Here is a 16787-nt window from a genome sequence, read left to right as displayed (position 1 = left end):
TGAGCTGATGCTCAGCTTGGTCATACTCTCCTTAAAATGTTACATTGATTTTTGTTTTTTTACTCATAGTTTGTGCTTACTTTTAAAATTGCATGCTTTCATTCCACCATCAAGTATGGCTAGGACATAGCATTAAGTATAGGGTAATCACTCTAGTGGCTCTTTTACCGATTTGATGCTTGTCAACTCTCTATCAAAATTATAAATGAATAAGAGTACAGACTTTAAAAAAAATGCAGCCTCTTCTCTTTAAGAAAAATAGGCTGTGTTTAAAAAACTTTATTTAAAAGCTATCACAGACATAGTAGTTTTCTGACTCTAACAGCCCACCATCAGTGTGATGGTCACCGATCAGTGTGAGTCACAATTTGCAACTTATCTTATTAATTTTAATGAATTAGTTTTGATTTTGAGCCACTCAGAATGGAAATTTTATGAATCAACCAGTAGTACGTAGTTAGGTTTGTAAAATGGCATTCTGGTCAGAAAAAGCAAACAGCATTTAGTACATCTGCCACCCTATAAGCCTTAAATATTAGTCTGTCTAAACGTCAAATGTTGTTTTCTATGTTCACATATTGACCCCGCCTTGACTTTTGCAGAAATCTTAACATATTTTAATATTTCAGTCAATCTTTCAAACATTTTCCCGGTTTTGCACCCACCTTAAATTTTGAAAAATACACTACTTTAATGGCACTAAAAATAACATTCTCTGATTACTGTCTCGATTCTTGACTGTCTGTTCCATCACTGGTCTTTCTTCCTTCCTTATTTATTTTCCATCCATGTAGCCTTACTTTCTCCCGTTGCTTACTTCTCTTTTCCTTACCTATGTCACTTCATCTGGTTTCACTGTATTGGCTTAATTTCCCTTCCGTTTTTACTTTTATCTCTTTATTATCCATGGTATACCCTATATCATCTCTCCACCATTATCCATCCAGCTGTCTGCTTACCCAAACCATGGCTTGCCTCTCACGAAAATTTCCCTAGTCAACTGCAAAAAGCTAGTGCCAGCTTGTCCGTTTTCCATTTTGCCATTCCATGCTTCACTTTTTCGGTGTCCTTGAAAAATAACTTTCTCTGTTAAGCTTTTCCAGTCCACTTCCCTTCAGTATAATAAACCTCCTCTCTCACGTCTATCGCTGGAAACCTACCATTGTTTGACAGGTGTCAAACTTAGGATCCTTCTCATGGTGAAGGCTAAACCTCATCTATCCTTTGCTTGGTTAGAGCCCTTAGATTCCCCTCCACAAACTTTCACTGAAGCTTGCATCATTGTTTATTTTAATAGTGAGTGTACCTTCAGACCACAAGTAATGCTGTCACCAAATCAGCCTTTGATATACTTCATCTTCTGTGTGGAATTTATTCTTTACTCCTGCTTAAAAATAAAATCCATTATCCGTCATTGAATTCTGTAACACTTTATACATCACTTTATACATCAGCCTGTTGAATAAATAAGTCACCAAACTCCAACTGGTTCAAAACTTTGCAGCCAGTCTACTATTCGGCTTGACTTGATCATATAGTAACAGTTCCAAAAGTGTACTGTTGTGCCCATGTACAAGATAAAGTAAACTTCAGAGTAAACTGCCTGTCCGTAGAGCCCCTCAAGGCATGGCTCTCAAATGAAGTGTCCAATTCTTTTATCCTATACCATCCATAGACGTTTCAGACCTATCAAACAGACATTAATCTTGGTCTGCTCATTCCTCTTTAAACGTATTGGAAGAGGAGACGTTTAAATAGGATTCATATATAGTCACATCTAATATTGGAAGATGACTTTGGGAGGTTCAGAAAACTTTTAACAAACTTTCAACAAACCCAAACTACTTGCAGCCTGGCATCCCAGGCATTGGGTCACCTGACACCTAAGATATAGACCTGCTATAAGACACTTAAAACCAGCTACTCCATCCAGGGTCTAGGGTCCAGACTTATGCCCCTACTAGTATAGAAACATTGTTCCATAACATAAGGTGGTACACAACAGCAATATTGGTGCCTAATATATGCTCATTCCCCCCTCTCACTCTGGCATAACTTCCTTCTCTATGTGTAGGGCAACAATCTTTCGCCAGAGCAGAAATTTTCACTCACCAATCGTATGATTAGAACATGTTGACAATATAATAAACAATCCAATACAACTCCCCAACCCCTCCTCGCCCATCCCAGCTTCTTTAGTCAGTTTGAGTTTGAAGGAATTGATACACAAGTTAATGTTTGAGGTGGCACTTGGCCTTTTCTCCACGGTGGGTATAAGATGGGTGTGAGCTACAATCCATCAAATCTTCATATGTGCCATTAGTCGGAGGCATACCACCTTGAGGAGATCAGGTTTTTAATTAAGGTGCTGTGGGGTTATCTAATACTGTCACTAATGTCTGTCATCAACCTCCACGCAAGCAGGTGATCCGACAGCCTATCATCTCGTCTACTGCGTCTCGTGGGGTTCCTAGGCCCCAGCCCATACCATGAGTTCATCTCTCCACAGCTTTATCGGCCGGGGATCTAGAGCTAAGCCAGTGAACCGCAATACTCTCTTGGCTACCATTATCCCCATAACTGTATACCTTCTGCTCGACTTCTATTTGTGGTTTATGGGAAGTAAGCCTAATGGGCATTCCTTTATTTAGGGATCGGCCAACCTGTCACGGTTGTGATATGGCCTGAAACCTCCATCCAGTAGGTTGCTATTACCATAACGCCAACATACTGTGTGTAAAACGTCTGCTGCCTTCGTTCTGCAGCGTGCACAGTGTGAGAGCCTGTTTGGGTAGATGGCGCGCAGTCTCCTTGGAGATAGATACACCATGTGTCTGTAACTATATTGTATCCGATTTACCCTTCGCATTGACCAACTTTTTACCCCTGTGTAGATTTTTCCCTCTTTAGTACAAAAATGTGCTTGTACTGTTTACATGATGTTCCACGTGTTCGTTGTTACACCTTGCTGTTTATCAGAAGCTGCATTTCGTCAGTGTTCTGGTCAAATGGGGCTTCTGTTTTGACATTGTTAAAAATGTAAGATATCTAATTTCATATCCGGAAGGTAGCTTACATTTTGACCATTGACTCTTTACCTTCCTCATAGGCAAAATAGTTTTTGAAACCAATCTAGTTAATTGCCGAAATTTTTGCATCAATTAGATACTTTGTTGTAGTTCCTTCTTCACATATCGTTTGACTTTGGTAAATTCGACCATTAACTGTCTGGATGCTAAAAAATGAAAAGCCTACCCCTTCTATTTAGATAGGGCTAACATTTCAATATTGATTATTACATTTTTATTTTCTCTCATTTACTAGGTAAACATTTCAAACATTGCAGATGTGTTCAGTTTTGCCTTTTTTAAGCTTGCTGTGTAATATACACTAATCTGTTCCTTTTCATTAGCTCCAGTGTATTTGCACTGCATATCACTGAGCCTCCTATCTCTGCCCAGCTGCTGGCGTTCCTACGGGTATTCTGCATGAGTGAAGGTAAATTTTTAAGAGTCAAGTGTCTTGTGGAAGGGGAGTGCACTTCACATGGTTGTAAAGAACAAGAATATTTAGAATGCTATATTAGTCTCTATTTTATTTTGCATAAGCTCAACATTTGGGGTCACTTTATCAGAAACTACAGGTGTTTAAAAGAATGCTGATGTTTGCACGATATGTTGGCTCCATCCCCAATTGATAACCTTTACATTTGCTGTTTTTGACACGTTGAATGGACACAATGGCTTTGTTTTAACGAAGTTGCTACCAGACAGTTATTTGGGAGTCTGATCAAACATTATGGGTGGATGGCAGTGCAAAATGACTAAAGGTCTGCTGAGCATTTTGTTTTTGAGTCAAAGGTTTACCGAAAGATGTTCTGTTTCTAATCGTTACCTGTGTAAATGTAATTATTGATGGATGGATGCCTAAAACAACAACAAATAGAAAATTCTCCTGTATGTGTGAACACAATTTTTTTTTTTTTTTTAAATTCAACTCTCAAATCTAATGTGCAGCAACTGCAATACTTGTGTAAAAGTATCAAAATGAGAAGGTGTATCTAAGCCATAGTAGTGTTTTTTTAATTTTCATTTTATACGTGGTCTAGTACAACTTGTGTAAGATAAGTTTTTGCCATTTTCTTTTTGACAGATGAACTAAAAGAACACTTACTTGGAGAGCATGCGATTGATAAAATCTTCACATTGGGCAATTCTGAATTTCCAGTCAGCTGGGACAATGAAGTCAAACTTTGGACATTCCTTGAAGCAAGAGCATCTCTTCTTTTGAAAACCTATAAAACAAGTGTTGAGGTAACTATTTTAGGATCCATCGATGTTGGTAATACTTGGGAATATTTCGACTGCTCCAGGGCACAGCATACTTTCGATAGTGGTGAACAGGCCAACTGACAATCCAAAAACTGTTAATATCGTGACAAGTTGAATGGGATGTTAACTTAAACATCTAAAACCACAAAGAAGCAGCAAAAAGTTATGGAGGACTGCTTTCAAATTCTTCTGAAAATGTAGTAGCCAGAGTAGTGAAGTGAGAGAGCCATACAGCAGGTCAGAGAAAGACTGATCTTGGTGCCTTGAAGTTCTGAATGATTTACAATTCATCAGTTAATACTGAAAGGCAGGCGTTTTATTAGGCACCCCCGTCCTTTGGAAGCAGTTTTAGTTTTTTTTGGCATTATTACTTTCATGCAAATATTGCATTCAAATAAACGTTTGCCTCGGATTTAAATCCCCTGGTGTTACTTTGCTGCTACCCTATAGCCTACAACAGATTTTTTGTGTAGTAACTGGCGTCTCAAATTTCATCATTCATTAAAATCATAAAGAGTATGTAGTAAAAAGGTTGCCAGTCTGATATTTGGTTCAGGAATACGATTGTGTTATGTCCCCCAAGAAATGACGGTCTCCTGTCGCCACTTTAACTTATTTTTATAATCCGGTTGCTTTTGATCTATTTCTGACGTCTGGGGGCATTGGCAGCCAGTTAGGTTTTGGTGAATAAAATTACCTAAAAGGACATTGTAGGTCTTTGGTGTTGAACAACCATTATGCAGTGTGTGGATTTCCCAGCCTCTAAATTGTCCAACCCAGCTGTCCTTGAAACGAGATATTTATTTGGGTAGTTTCTTCCAAAAAGGCAGACAGAATGGACATCCTTCCGTTTAGCTGTTAGGCATACTGATGCGATTAAACATTCTCCATAGTCCTCAAATTCAGATTTTAGACACCACAATTTTTCCTAAAGGCTCTGTCTATTGCTTTAGATGCACCTTTAGTCATTTGATACAGTAGATCATCATCTTTGATATAGTAGATCATCATCTTCTGATACAAAGGATAAAGGCAACAGGAATCAAAGGTCATTTCAGGTCTTGGACCGTTCTCTTTTTTCCGTTCAGTTTATGCTAAGTTGTGGGGTTCCACAGGGCTCATTGCTTAGCCCCACCTTATTCAATATATATATGGCCCCCTTGGCAGAGCTAGTGGAGTCCTTTGGATTGTCATTGGTCTTCTATGCAGATGATACTCAGCTGCTGGTTTCTTTTTCCACGATGGAAGGGTCAGATGGATCTGTATTGCCTTCATGTTTACAGGCAATATCTAGTTGGAAGACCAATAGTAGGCTCCAACTTAATGGGGACAAAACAGAAATAATGATCCTCTGCCACCATTCTAACCCTGCCAATAATCCTTTGGCTACTTCCCCTCTGGAGTATCTGCCGCCTACTAAGAATTATATTAAAAGCCTGGGAATTTGGTTAGACCCCATCTTACCCTGGAACATCATGCCAAGAACATTTCTGCTGCCTGTTTTGGGTCATTAAGACTTTTGAGAAAGGATTTGGCAAAATGACTTATTGTACAAGCAATCATTTTGACTCGACTCGACTATGGCAATAGTTTATTTCTTGGCTCCCCCAAATACGTGGTCAAAAAATTGCTGGTGGTTCAGAATGTGGCAGCGGGTCTTCTGCTCGACATTCTAAGGCATACCTCAGTTAAATGGGCCTTGTTCACATTCCACTGGCTTCCGGTGGAACAGCATATACATTTTAAAACCCTCTACATCATTCACAGATCATTGCATAATAGAGAACCTCATGTGTTCAAAACTTTAGCTACCTTTTACAAACCCGTCAGAGCTCTTAGATCCGCATCTACAGACTTAGCTGTACTTCCAAAAATTAAAAAAGCTAGATCGGGTGGTGCCAAGATGGAATATCGGGGAGCCAAACTATGGAATTCCCTCCCCCTTAATATTCGACTAATTAGCCATGAACTGAACTTTCGAAAAACAATTAAAACCTGGCTTTTTTAAACTCTAGTTCCCGGCTTTGGTTCCTATTGTGCTCCTTTAGCGCTGCAAGGCCTTCGAGTAGTCAGGCGCTTTATAAGTTCAAATAACATAACATTTGCTAAAGCGCTGCCTTTTCAAAAGATATTTCAACAGAAATAATGCTGTAGATTTAATCGTTGCTAAATGATTGCCAAAAATGCATGAAATACATATATCTTTTAAATAATTTAATGTAAAAGATCAGATAAGAAAACCAGGTATAAAAGCTTTCAGTAAAAAGACAGGATAAAGAAATACAAACTCTACAGGGGAATTTTAAAGTTACAAGAACCAGGAAAAGCTAGTCTTAAAAGGTATATGTTGAAGCCAAAAAGAAAGACAGCATCCCAGATAAGTTGTATGTCAGTGATAGGAAGTTCTGTACATCAGGTGTAGATGTGAGAAATAGCCTTCTTGGAAAAGACTGCTGAAAGAAATTTCGAAACTCCGGATAGAATATGCCTGCTGCAATACAGCCTGGGCTCGCAGTAGAATACCAGCTGGGGTCTAAATAAACCGCTTCACCCTGGGTAAGCGTCTTGAAGGTGTTGCAACAGAGATTTAATTCAGAAGTAAAAGTGTGACCGTGGTCACTTGCTAAGAATAGTCAAAATATGCTCACATGCGCTTTCATGAGGGATTGAACACCAACTATGAGAAAGAATACATTTCTGGGTGGAAGAGAAGGTAGACTGATATCGCCTACATTAACACTGTCCAGCTTAGAAAGAATCAGAGCCCTGCAATGTCTCTCAAGTAAGGAGTAGGTAAAATTACTAATAAAGTCGCTGCACACTATTTCGTAGCATATAAAACAAGCATTTGCAATGCATTGGGTCTCGCGTTTGCTCGAGTTAGAGCTATTAGCATTGTAAATTCCAAACTGGACTTTTCTTGCCACATAAATTGTAAATAAAAAGTAAAACAGTTGACAGAAGCAAGTGAATTCAAAGTGCCACGGCCGCCATGAGAGCAAGAGTTATTGGCTCCCTGCGTGAATGTCTAGAAATAATCGTGGCTGGGATGAAAGGCAAACCAAAACCAGAGGAGGGGCCACCACACACAGTAACAGGAGGAAGCATGACATAGTGTGATGGCCAACAAAAATGTTCACTTACTGAAATTGCCTGGGAGAGAACTCAGCACACAAAGGAGGGACATTTCACAAAATGCACCAATAAAAATGAAGCATTTAAGACAAGCACAACAAAGAATGAATAGCAAGAGTGGGCGCGGTTAACAGCCCACAGAAAGATTACAACAAGTCAGGGCGCTTGCACGCTCGACCCTAAAAATCACATTTTTATGAGCGCAGGTTGAAGCAGAACTGAATAACCGATTCCTTCAGTATAAGAGTTGAATTTTAGAGGCGAATCAAGAGAGAATGGGACGAACAAGACAACTGAGGACTGCTTTTACTTTTTTATTGTGCCTGCTCTGCTCCCTTTGTATTTTTTTTCTTCATTGTTGAGGATTACAGGAAGGGAGACATGATTCTTACTTTTGCCTTTGTTTGTAAATGGATGGGGAGGAAGGCATCTTTTCCTCCGCTAGTTTACAACGTTTTTTTTTATTTTTATCCATTGTGTATGTCCATTGCTTTTAATCATTAGCTGAATAAAATCTCCTGCAAACTTCAAATGTCAGGTGAAGTTAAAAGAGAGAAGCATCACGTCTGATCATTACCTAGAGTTCTGATCATTACATCGATCAGTGGCAACTGCTAGTTGAATCCAAGCTAACTACAATAATTTCATGTTGATTTTCGAAACGTGGCTTCTGGTATGCTAGAGCAACGTGCAAACTTTGCTAACATTTCTCTGATTTCGATATATGCTTTTTCAGTTACCCATGGGGCACTGATAAAGTGATTCCATTTAGATTCATATTGATTCCTCTCAAGATTCGACAGAGAGCATCATAGTCCTGTATGGATCATGGCAGCTTAGCTTCTCTTCAGTTGTCGAGTTACATTGAGAATATCCTGGGCCAACTGGTAATCTATCTGTAAAGGTATATTTCGAAATGTAACACTGTCCTTGAAAATATTGTGATCTCTGACAAAGCTGTCCCTGGTTTCAGAAGTACGTATTACTTTGGCTCCAGTATAGATCAACCTGGTATTGAACCGAATGCCAGCTGTTAAGCTTGTGCTTCAGCCCCTTGTCAGTGACTCATTTAAAATACAGATGCCCAACATGTACACCTTTAAAGTAAAGACAAATAATGAATAATAGCTGCTCAAAACAGTATTAGCAACTGTGTTGGAGGAGTTGCCTGTCAGATCAGTTTCAATTTCATCCTTTCATGTATTCCTTTCCTTGTAAAAAAAAAAAAACTTGCTTCCCAGTAACCAGTCACACTGTGTGGATGTTTTTCAAAACTTTTACTTCCCATAGTGTAGTGCTTTAAATACCATATACTTATTTTGATGTGGAAGGAATCCAGAATCAGGAATCGGAATGCAGGCAAATGAATTAAACACTAGTAAACTCAGTTTAAACATTCCCAACTCCCCGCAAGATAGTCTTGTATTATGTGGGTGTCTTGTACTCCCTTTTCAGCTTGTCATCTGTCTTCTAGGCAAGTTAAGAATGGATATGTTTTTGGAGTGATCACTGTTGAAAAACACTGAAGTCTAACTAAAACAATATAATTTCTGATGGGTAATTCTAGCCACAGATGTTTCACCTTGTGGATACGCCAAGGCGGCAGACTGGATCTCAGAAATTTTTGTTGCATTGCCCTTGCTGTCCAATAGGTGGTGGTGTGCTGCTCCACTTTGGCTTTGTACCACCTCAAAAGTGACATCAAAGCCCCATTAAAACGCTCGCTGATGTTAGTTTCTTTCTTTTCCCGCTTTTGGATACAGACGTGGAACTTGCTCCTTTACTTTTGTTTCTCATATTTGGCAAGGTATCTAACTAAATTATTTCTCCACAAAGTGCGAAAAACCATGTCCCCACTAAAAAAATGTAAGGCTTAAGACTTGTAAGGACTGTCACAAACATGTCTGTGACAGACCCTCTCTAGTTATGTTGTTGGTGTTTAGGGTACTCACACGACTTCAAGTCTTGCTGGGACTGCTTCCGGATAATGAGTTGGCAATTACGGACCATGATGCTAAGCTCTTTGTTGCCAGACACCATTGAATGCTGTGTAACGGCTGATCCATGTCAAAGTTGGCAACACAAACCCATTACCGTTCTTGAGGTTGTTCCTTTGAAAGATCCTTTTGGCATTCCAAGTCGTTAGTCTAAGTCTAATACGAAACCCAACAAGTTGAAGGAGGAATTTCCTTCATTCTGCCACTCTCAAACAGAAAATGAATGGGGCTATCAAGGTGTCTCAGTGCCAGTCCCTACAGAGGAACCCATTCCACAACATTTACTGGTGCACTCAGAGTTCCCTTGTCCATCTGTGATGTTTCAACAGATAGAAGCTTTTATGAAAGCCATGCTTCAATTTTCTGTACTCTTTCGGCTCACTCTGATGTGACTATGGTCCCAAAAGATCCGAGGAGGCCTCCAGTTCAAATACACTCAGTGGATCAAACCTCAGTTCCATCTTGACTCTGCTGCAGGTTTCACTCAGGCCCCAGGCCTGACAGCCAACACAACTTCAAACCTGTCGGGCCCTCCTCGATACCAGATGCGGTGACACCGAAGGAAGAACCTATTATCTTATGTGACTCCAGGGCGAACCTGACATGACCTTGACTCCTCAACGTTTAGTGCAACTCCTCCAACCACTTTCTGGTTCGACAGAACACTGCTGTTAACTGGATCTCACCCACAAATACTCTGAGCATAGTCAGGATGATAGTGAAGATTACTATGATAAGGAAAATGTTTATATGGACTTTCAAGAGGCCAGTGGGCTGGACACCTCCAACCCCCACTCCCCAAACACAGGATTTGGGGAACCCCTCCTTCAGTCTTTCTACAGATGAATCTTCGACTTTCACAGTGGTCATTCTGGTAGACTGGCAAAGTACTAGACCTGCAACTCCTGTCCGTCCAGGTCAAGACTGAAGTCCTGACAGTAGTCCTGTAGCATGGATAAGCTTACACTGAACCACTTATTCGCTTTAATGAAACCTTAACGGACACACTAATGAGCATGTGGGCCAAACCTTGTTCTTGCCTGCCAGTAAATAGGGAAGTGGCTAAAAGAGACAAACGTGCATCTAGTGACCCGCCATCTCTCATGCAACACCATGCACCTGAAAATGTAGTTGTCCAGGCGTCAATCAGTAGACTGAATCCTGACTCATTCATTCTGTGCATGATAAAAGGGAATCAGATCTCATGGAAGCCTGTATAAGATGTTTTCCTTGGACTATCTGGCCATTCATCTTGTAAGTGCCAGCTGCCTCCGGTTAGCGAGATCTTGCCGATGGCCCCTAACGGATAATGCTTCAACCCTTAACAGATGATTCAAGATGGTCAGGACGCAGCAGAGTAAGTCATCCTTTATGGACTTGCGTTCCCTAAGTACCACCTCTCCATTCTGGGAAGTGGACTCTTTTATACATTCATAAAAAGGTTATCAGTTTAGAGATCTACACACTGTTGCATCTGATCTCTTATCAAGATCTGTGTCCGACAGCATGTTGAGAGTCGAGAAACAAGCTTACCTCAGAACAGAGAGGCGGAGATTCTGTGCACCTCAGATGTCTCTCAAGGGCAGAACAAAGCTGACGTGGAGCTGCATGACACCAACTACATGCGCGGGGAGCAATGCTATGAAATATCTCTGTATCCAGTGTGGCGCCTGGGGGTATTCACATTGTGAAGAATCTGCAGTTAGAGAATCCACTAGTAAAAGTACTAACAAAAGTAAGTAACTTGTTCATAGCTGCCAAGTTGTCAAGCTGCTTATGTGTGACATTTCTTTGTTTTCGGTATGCTTATGTGTGACATTTAAATTTCATGTGTGACACTATAGCAATCGGAAAATGGCAGTATTGTACATTCAAAGAAATAAGCTTCTGAAAGTACCCTTTTTATGCAATTTTTATGGCTTGGTGTTAGCCACATCACTCTTGGATATTTTATGCAAGATCTCTATCCTACTTCCACTGTATGTCTCCCTCTAAAAATATAAACAATGGAGTGTGTATCCTTGGCTAAAATCGCACGCTACCTTTGCACTAGTAGATTGGACATAGTTCCCTGAAGACCCATTTAACTTGGGGTGAATATGACATGAGCACAGCTCACCACACTGACATTGGATAAATAAATCTCCATTAGCAGAAGTGGACTCATGGTTGCAGACATATGGCCAAAGTTGCCTTTGAAAACGGAATCGAGGAGTGCTATTCAGATCTCATATGTTCTCCAAAACCGTCTTTTTCTCCAACAGTGTGAAATGCATTCTGGTATTTACGGTTTCACTTTTTATGTCGGATGTTGGCTTAAAAGATGCAGCTCATCAAAGGTGTATTAAATGTTATTCTCTTTGATTTAACACTAAGCTAAGCAATAGAGCAGGTGGGAAGTCCGGGGAAGTAGCAGAACCTCAATGGGTGCTGCTCCTGCTGCCGGTATTTCGTGGGCTTGCTCATAATACCCGCGGTTATCTAAAAATCAGTTGCTAGCTTTTGCTGCTAAATTCTGCGATGCACTGCTTTTGTCAGGACCAGTTAGAGACTCAGTTGCACAGCATAGTCCTCACACAGACTATTGGCAAACCACAGCATGCAGCCTTCTACAGGCAGTGCATTATTGTCTCAGTGGTCGGATGCAGTACACGCATCAAGGGCCCCTAGGGAATGACGACCATACACTCAAGACCTGCTGCATCAGTCTTCCTACTATGGGCTTGCTGTATCAGTATCCCCATTTTGGACCTGCTTCAACAGTAGTTCGACGGAGGACTACGACAGGAGATGCATAACGGTTCCACACTGTACAGGTATTAGTGTGACCCCTTGCCTCACAGGCATCTTTGGTTCAGCTCCTCACGTTACATGCTTTCATGTCCCCGAGGAGTGATGAGCATCCTCTCAGGACCTCCTGCATCGGTAGAACCACCTAGGACCTCTGGACTAGATGCATTATCTGTGCCTCACAGTACAGGGAATCCTTATTGGAATGCTTATTGGCCACTTGCGGCACGTGTATCAGTGGTTTTTCGGAGTATATGGATCAGTAGCTCCTCATAGTACATGCATGCGTGGTTCCAAACAGTGGTCCAGAGGTACAGAGAATGAGAGAACGCTACTGTTACACTCCTGCGAAATGAAATCAAAGTAGCAAGCCAGACAACTAACATCATCTTAAATAAGACAACTAAAGTGGGACACACAAGTATCAGAAATTAAATGACCAAAAAAGCACTATTAGACAAAACATCATTTTGAATATTTTTTTTCGATCTGGCATGACACCCATTTACTGGAACCGCGTGAAATTACAGAATGACATTTGGCTAGCATTTGTACAGTATCATACCTACCTAAGCAAAATGCTAATTTGGACAATGCAAAGTTCTCTTCAGCAGATAAGTCTAAGTTGACGCAAAATGTCTGCTCACATTAATGACCCTTTGTTTGAAGTATTAGTGCGCATTTTAATGTCCCAGAAACGGTGTCATGTCCCAGAAACTGTGCCATGTCCCATAGTTATTACTTCAGTCAGAGGCATCAAGGACCCCTGCGGCGCTTAAGTGCCTAAAAATGGGTTTGAGGCGCTCTCTAGTTGAAATTGTAATTGACTAACTTGCTCAGATTCACTTTTGCCCTCTCATTCCTCCTCTTCGCCCATACCTCTTGTGATTATCTATCTCCATTTTCCTTTGTTACTTCTGTTTCTTCTCCTACATTCTTCCTCATTGATTTTCTACATTCCTTTTGCTTTTGTCATTTTCTACACTCGTCTTCACAAGCTCCATCCCCTTTATCCTTTCCACTCTCCTTCTCTTCGTGTTTCTTTTCTCCACGTGTTTTCTCTCCTCATCTGCCTGCGTCATGCTTCCTTCGTGAACTCTCCAGGGAGGCCTGTTTATTGCTCTCCCGTCCCGACGCTGGTTCAATCAGGGTCGAGGTGCCTATAGGTTGACATTACGCAGACAGGTCCTCACACACCACAGCTCGGCAGCTTTACTTCTAGGCACGATTCCCGCTGCTTTTCATAGCTGTAGCCACAGTTAGATGGTGATGATGTGAGTTGAATGGTGCAGGTCTCAGACGCCCAATAGTTAAGCGGGCTTGACGTAATTTCACCTTGACCCCATGGTGCTCAGACACAGAAGCACGAAGAGTAGTCGGTGAAAGAAATGGGAAAACACCAGCCTCTAAATTTCTTTGAGATAGTAATCCCAGCTGTATGTCTTCCTTTCTGTAACGTCGCCTGTAAACTGCATCTGGTCCTTACCTGTGGGTAATAAAAAGGACATTTACACAAAAAAAACACACTCCAGCCAAAAGTATGGTTGCATTAAACCCAATTATTTTCACATTGACTTCTAAAATTTACAGTGAAGGCTGATTTTAAACTTACACTTGCACTGTTATTTGTAGCAGTCTTTAAGACCAAATCAATGTGACCAGTATTAATTACCCAGTGTTTCCAAATCAATGTGACCAGTATTACTTACCCAGTGTTTTTTAGATTAATAAACCATATCATTTACACATGCAGCATCCCCAGAAGTGTACCTCGGAGACCTGCCACTGTTGTTCGCGACATTGCGCAGACATCACCTGGCCTCATCTAAGATATTCAAAAGTTCACTGGGAGAGGATGTGGTGTAACAGCCAGAGCTGCTAACTTTGGATCTGGGGAGCCAGGTTTGAGTCTCAGCATTGGCTCAACATCCTGTGATTCTGGGAAAATCTCTTAATCTCCCTGTGCCTACCAAAAATGAATGTGTCCTTGTGTAACATAACTGGCGCTCATGTAAACCATTCCAATATCTTTGGGTCGAGTTTGTGCTATATAAAACTGGCCCAAAAAAATGCAGCGCTGGGAGACTTGCAAAAGGTGAGCCGGGCTATGGTCTCAGGCAGACGGTTGTTAGGACGTGGGTAGCAAGGGACGGAAGGATCACTGCGAGCAGGAAGCCTCTTGTTGCTTCTCCGAGAGCAGTGGGAAAGGGGAACGTTCTTGGGAGCCAGCAGATAAGGGAAGTCTGCATGAACTAGACCATGAGCCTGGACAGTGAGAAGTGGCAGGAGCAGTAACTGGGAAACCACACGCATGCCCATGCAGAGTCAGTGGTGGTAGCTGTAATCCAATCAGTAACTCAGCCCCTCTCAAGGGGGTAGGGCCATCAGCAGAGAATCCCCACCAACCACACATTGGCTGCATGAGGCAGCAGGAGCATGAACCAGAGGTTGTGATTGGATTATAGGGCATACTGTCAGCTAAACAGATGATAAACGTGAGAGCATTCTGAGACCTTGCGGCAATGGAGGGAAATTCACAGATTGCGTTAGTCTAACCCCTGATGAGTGACACTTGTCAGGGCTGCTTGAACTTTGGGTTGCTCTCTTGCATTGGCATAAGTGTGAACATTCTTTGAAGTCCAGTGTCACAAGCTGGATTTTGGAATGAATGCTAATATGCTTTTCAGTAAACCGTTTGCATGACATTTTCGGCCTGAGTCCAAGTCACTCCCAGGCACAAGTCAGGGGTACTGATGATCATCATCCATTGAGAGAGGATGTCCGAGCAAAGTCTTTACTGACAGTATAGTATAGATCAAGGAAATTCTGATTTTTGCAAATAATTAATTGAGTTTATTGTGTTTCCTTAAAATGGAAGCAGTGGAGATGCCAACCATTCAGAACGTAAGCTTCAGACAATCGCCCCGTGTAGAAAATCTGTGGTAAAATAATGTAAAGTTGCAACAGTGAAGAAATGCAGGTAGGATGAATGTGCATCATTATTGTGGAATAGTAATCCGAGGTTGCCATGGGGGGCTTTGTTATGAGTTTGTAGCCCTGCTCCCATGTTTACGAAACCATGTCTAATACAAAGACGCATTAGGTCATAAAGAAATGGCCGACTTTAAATTGTATGTGCAGTGAGAGGATGCTCGATTATCAGATTCAGCTTGAAATTAGGGATGGGTGGAACTTGCGAAGTTTCACTCTGGAATTCCACAGGGTTAGATAAAAACTCAGTGAGGTTCCTCCCGCATGTGAAAAATATGCCCAGTGTTTAGCGCGCATTGTAATTTAGTACCAGTTGCATAAGCAGAGCTAAAAAAAAAATTACAAAAATCAGTGAGAAAGACACCATGTGGTGCGCAAGAGCATGCGGCCGTTTAGGATGATTTTGCTGCCGCTCGAGTAGAAAACCTACTCGGGTGGCATCAAATTCTTCTCAAACATCCATGTGATCGCCACTGCCCGCGTTTAAAAATCACACTAGGGGGTGTAAAATCTTGCTTGCCAGCTCAAAATCCTGGACCCTTGTGGGGTAAAAATTCCTCCTCGTGGCGATTGCTGGAATTTTGCCAGAACTGCACATTACAAGGATAACGCAAAGTCACCATGTCTCTCCGGTTCCGCGGGTGGAGTGAAACATTCCACCCACCTCTCCTTGAAATAAAACACTACCTTAACCCATTCAGGCAAAGCGAAACCTGGAGCCTTGGAATAAGCAGAACTTGATCCTGAGGGCTAACAACCAGCAAAAGGTAGCAGTCCAGGCAGCCAGAATTCTTCCCATCCCTTCTCGCTCCTCAGATGCATTTAACGCAAAATGAAGAGGGAGAGCAATCAAAAGTTTTCCTTTGGTTTAATTTTTACTGTTTAGAACAGTTACTATTGTTCTGGTTCCACTGCAGATTTCTAGAAAGTAAATGCTACACGCAGAAATATATTCAGAGCTACATATCAAATGTTACTCAACAACTGTGAAATGGAATCCGTTTCATAACACACAGTGTGTAGTTCAGTATGTATTTTGGGGTCTTTAAAACTCTTGGTAGCCAGCAACTCCTTTTGTTAATACATTTGAATTTTTACAGATTTTTGATTATGGAAATAGTGATGTAACTATTAATAACACATAATTATAAAATATACACTTGTTAACTATGTTCTTCTGAAAGTACAGTGCCCATTTAAGATCAAATGTTGACGCACGTGGTTTAGGAACTGATCGCGGCAAACGAATAAGATAAGAGGGTCTTATCTTCATACTGGAAGAAATGATATTCCTTGAAACGTCTATCGAAAATTAGTCACAACATACTACATTTTTTACATGAATGCACCATCCAGAGAAAAACATCTTTAGAATTCTGGAATAAAAAATGCAGGAACATGTATCACTTTGATCATCCACGTGCGTTGCTGACCAGCCAAGATTGTTTTGTGGAACTAAGAATAATTGAAAAAAGTTAGCAGACTGGATATACATTAGCATGGTTTTACATGAATGTTATAACATATGATTAATAATTTCATT

General features: G+C 41.1%; 1 protein-coding gene across 2 annotated transcripts in view; it reads left to right on the top strand.

Annotated features, from left to right (window-relative positions):
• The window catches only part of SETD3 (SET domain containing 3, actin N3(tau)-histidine methyltransferase), a 387484-nt gene that overhangs the window by 368724 nt on the left and 1973 nt on the right, over positions 1-16787 (top strand). For both annotated transcript variants that reach the window (XM_069208287.1, XM_069208286.1), the window contains exons 11-12: positions 3413-3498; positions 4153-4313. In XM_069208287.1, the coding sequence (XP_069064388.1) occupies positions 3413-3498; positions 4153-4313 (247 nt within the window). The remainder of the gene's footprint in view (positions 1-3412; positions 3499-4152; positions 4314-16787) is intronic.

This window comes from Pleurodeles waltl, chromosome 9 (genome assembly GCF_031143425.1).
Source record: "Pleurodeles waltl isolate 20211129_DDA chromosome 9, aPleWal1.hap1.20221129, whole genome shotgun sequence".
Classification (NCBI taxonomy): domain Eukaryota; kingdom Metazoa; phylum Chordata; class Amphibia; order Caudata; family Salamandridae; genus Pleurodeles; species Pleurodeles waltl.
Note: the sequence above shows the minus strand (reverse complement) of the source record. Positions and strands in the feature narration are given on the sequence as shown.